The 4,302-nt window shown below is 39.1% G+C and overlaps 1 protein-coding gene across 1 annotated transcript; it reads right to left on the bottom strand.

The window, feature by feature from the left end:
• Window positions 1-734: 734 nt before the first annotated feature.
• On the bottom strand, window positions 735-1,550 carry LOC149187582 (uncharacterized). The gene has a single exon (XM_089409700.1). The coding sequence runs from the start codon at window positions 1,548-1,550 to the stop codon at window positions 927-929; it is 624 nt and encodes a 207-aa protein (XP_089265826.1). The 3' UTR covers window positions 735-926.
• Between the last annotated feature and the right edge of the window lie 2,752 nt (window positions 1,551-4,302).

Raw genomic sequence — 4,302 nt, 5'->3', positions numbered from 1 at the left:
TCAAACGTCGCCTCCTCTTGGAAATACAAAATGCCATAACCTTCTCTATACTGTGTCTTACCATTGGTCCAATAGCTAGAGAAAATGTACCAAACATCTATGTGCAAGGAACAACTTCACCTCTTAACAGAAAAACAACTAAAATTCACTTGTAATGAATCATTCCTCTAGGACGTAATCGCAAAAGATCAAATATTTTTGTTAGAGACCTTATCAAAATTGTGAGAGAATTTATGCAGCGTGTGTTGAAAACATAATTACAGAGATAAGTTCTTTGAACCATCTGTGAGCTGGTGCAATGGTTCATTATCGGTAATGGAGGGTTTAATTTCTACCATAGTTGTTGCTTGTGATGAGAATTGTTCAATAGTAACCTGTATTATGAATTGCTTCATCAATAAGATGTATGAAGGATAATACCGGATTTTCATATCAACAGTCAAAAGAAAAACCACCTTGAGCAGTTGTTCCTCTGTTGAAATCTATCACGATGCAACTGACATAATATGGCAACGGAACTGTCTGATGACAAAACGATATTGGATTAGTAGTAGTCTTGTCTGCAAAAATCCCTTGAGAAAGAGATTCAGATGAAATAATGGTGATCTATTTGAATTCAATAAGAAGAATAATTGTAAGCCTGTGGGAATTGTTTTTTCACATGCATGAATTTCAAGATATGGATGAAGGCAAATTTTACCAAAATTTCTGACAAATTTTACCAAAATTTCTACTCAAAATTAAACAATATTGAAGACCATGGACGGACTCTGCTGGAACGTCACAGTCCTCATCGTCCTTCATCTTTTACCCCTACTTCTCCTTCCAGCACACAAATGGGAGCCCCACGGACGAAGAATGGCGCGTGAGCAGCGCGGAGGGAATGTTGTTGCTGATGATCGGGCGGGGCGGTCCTGTTACTACTTTCATGGGGAAACCCCGTCATCTGCTGAACCATTGGGATCTGCCCTCGTAATCACGATCGGAGCCCTGTTTCCCCTTCGCGATCGCCTCTTGGCAACGAAATTATTCCTCACCGGGATGGATCTCTGATTATTACGGAATCTCGACAACGCCTTCGCAGGCGGGGTTCGATTCCCCCGAGTCATCGAATCCGAAACTTCCTGGGCAGCCTGGGAAGGGCTGCACGGATCACAACTGGACACGGATGACGACGTTACTTCGCTGGTGGAAGGTCCTGCATTCTCCTCCTTCGAAGTCCTGATAATGAGTCCATGATCATCTGGTGTGGAGTTCAATTCCCTCTCCAGCGCCCTCCTTATCATTTCCATGTCTCGCTGGGACGCCTCGAAGATCCAGTACACAGCGTCAGTGTCTTGGTGCTTGGACGGCTGGAAGTGCCAGGCAGCCAAGGCCTGTTCCCTCAATACGCTTATGGAAGGTCCTGCATTCTCCTCCTTCGAAGTCCTGATAATGAGTCCATGATCATCTGGTGTGGTTGATAACTGACTCAAGCATAACTGACCCAAGCATTCGTTCAAGCTAATCAGTTGGTTGATAACTGACACAAGAATAACTGACCCAAACATTCGTTAAACCTAATCAGTTGGTTGATAACTGACACAAGCATTCGTTCATTACTAACGTAAATCCAATGGTCAATATTTTTCCAATCGTCTAACACTACATCCGACGTTGAATATCAATACAGAGTGGCAGCTGGGGGCATTCATTTCAAAGGGAACACCTTACGGCATAATTATTATTAGCAATTGTGTCTAAAGATGCAAAGTACACCAAAGGAATCAAGATTTGGGAAGTTCATCTTGCGACGAGGCAAGGTCACTCTTCAAAACCTATGCATGGCCATGAAGTGTTGAGAAACCTTGCTTTGGGTAAATAACTTCATGTATTTATGAGGTCCCTTTGAGGGGAAACCTTCTCTTTGTGGATGAAATTCATGGTTTTTGTTTCTAATTTGGTTTCTCAAATACAATAGAAGGATTGTATTCCACCAAACCATTAGAAGTTTTTATATGTGGGAAGTTAATTCATCAAAGGTTTCCTTATAAAATATTATGTCATCAACAAGGATGTTATAATGAATTTTCTCTTAAGCCTTTTGGAGGAGCCCTAGGTGCCAATGCACCCTCCACTTCCCAACCCTATTCCTTCAAGGATGCAATGAGGATTGGGCCATTATCATTTCATTAGGAATTGGAAATTTGTGTTAGCACTTTGTGGGTGGTTGAATGAACTAAGACTCCTAACTATGACCTCCTCCTCTACTGAAAGGGTTTTTTTATTGCAAATTTTAAAATTGTGAAGGATCTTCCAAAAGTATTTGATGAAGGGTCTTAGTTTTGGGGCAGAGAAAGCCTCTCCTTTCAACCAAAGCTCCTAAAATTTGATGAACCTCCATCACTATCACAACAACTCCAATATGTGTAAGACCAAATCTCCCTCTTCACTTGTGGTATTTTGCATTTACTCATAGTTATTAGAAACTCTCTACGTTACTTTGTTATAATAAAGGGAGATTGTATTTCACAAGGTCTTCTCACCTTTGTTCATATTGATGTGGACTTCAATCAATGTTTACCCAAAAATATACTCATAGAATGGGATGATCTCACTTTTACCCAATTGTTAGATTATGAAAGTGTAACTTTCAAAGGTAGATCATTCCAATAAACCAAACATCTTTAGAAAGTCCAATCATCTTCTTATTTATTTTCTCCATCTAAAGGTATTAGGAGAAATCATAGCGGGAGGAAATTAATAAAAAAAATTATTTGAACCAAACTGTAAACAATACTCAAAGCAACCATAGACAACATTGAAAGAGAAGATGTCCTAGTTGAAAACAAGGAACATATTCTGGTTCCACACCCCTCCCACATGTTATTGTTAATTTTCTTAGGGCTATATTTTGATTTGCTTTAGATAATTTCATTTCATCATTTACATATTGAACTCACCCCACAACATCATAACATTATTCAGAAATATATGCAATCATATAGAAATAACAATATCATCATCAATGCAACAAAACATAAAGGAATAATAGAAGAAAAACATTCACACATAGAGACACCAGGTTTGGTTGGAGACCAGGGAGAAAACCCACAAAGGGGAAAACCCTTTCAAATTATTCTTGTCATTAGATTGCCATAAAATGTTCAACAAAGAGAGAGTACAATGATCCATATCTTCAACCACAAAACTATTTAGCAAAATAAACTAATAAACATCCAAGAGATGAACCCAACAATGTTGATGATCTAAACCCTAACTCAAAGGCATGTCGTCAATTGTAAAAATGAAGCCCTAGTTTCTAGCTGCACAGAGAGAGTGTATGAGTATGTGGTTGAAACAATCCAACCACAGACATAGGCTTGCATGCATGCAGTTACAACTGAAAATTCCATGTTTCAACCCTGCGACTAAGAACCAAAAACCCTAATCACATGTGAGAGCTTCAAACCTTGCAATTTCAGACCTTTGCAAGCCAACTTCCATGAACTAACCTCATATATGTGAACGACAAACCAAAGAAAGAAGAATGTTGATGATATTCAAATGAGGGTCACTTGACTTGTATTGATATCCATCCATGGGTGTCCAAATTCTTCTTAGGGATGACCTATACTTTTGAGAACATGTGGGTTCCCATATTAAAAATAAGTTTTTGCTTAACCAAATTAAATTCTTCCAAGGGCTAGGAGGGGTCTTCCTTGATGAGGAAGGTTGTCCAATGGAGGGAATTTGTCCTTGATATTTCAAATTAGCACTCCCTCTCATCTAGGGAGAAATTACCGACAACAACATGTCTCGTCACATGTATCTCGTCAACAAATATTGTCACTACATATCTCGACACATCTTTGTTCATCTATGCTCATCTCTGATTATCTCTACTCATATCTTATATTTTCTCATATGTTGAACACTCTCAAATATAAAAGAATAAGAATTTGACATTGGAGGGGAGTCCAAGCTAGCATCCTTTGTTGATTGGGGAACCACTTCTACCACCCAAAATTACTACTAATGGGGAGCCCAATGATACTACCTGAGAAACATTAGAGAGCTTAGCATCAGGCAACCTTACTCAACCTAGAACCACATCGAGGAGCACATCTCAACTCAAAATCCAATGAAAATAAGGAAGGTCTTATAAGACACTCTCACCTCATGTATATGGCAGTGGAGAAGGTCATATGGGACACTCTCACCCCAAGTCATCTTATAGGGGAGCTAACATCTTCCATCCTATGTCGATCAATACAATAGCTCATCCATCATATTTCTCATTGATCCTCCCAAAAATAACTC

The sequence above is a fragment of the Pinus tabuliformis genome, chromosome 3_1 (genome assembly GCF_031772625.1).
Source record: "Pinus tabuliformis cultivar Carrire ecotype Pingquan chromosome 3_1, CPIR1, whole genome shotgun sequence".
Taxonomy (NCBI): Eukaryota; Viridiplantae; Streptophyta; class Pinopsida; order Pinales; family Pinaceae; genus Pinus; species Pinus tabuliformis.
Note: the sequence above shows the minus strand (reverse complement) of the source record. Positions and strands in the feature narration are given on the sequence as shown.

Excerpts from the sequence above, each read along its gene's own strand:
- LOC149187582 (XM_089409700.1), bottom strand. The coding sequence starts at position 1,550 with ATGTTTGGGTCAGTTATTCTTGTGTCAGTTATCAACCAACTGATTAGC.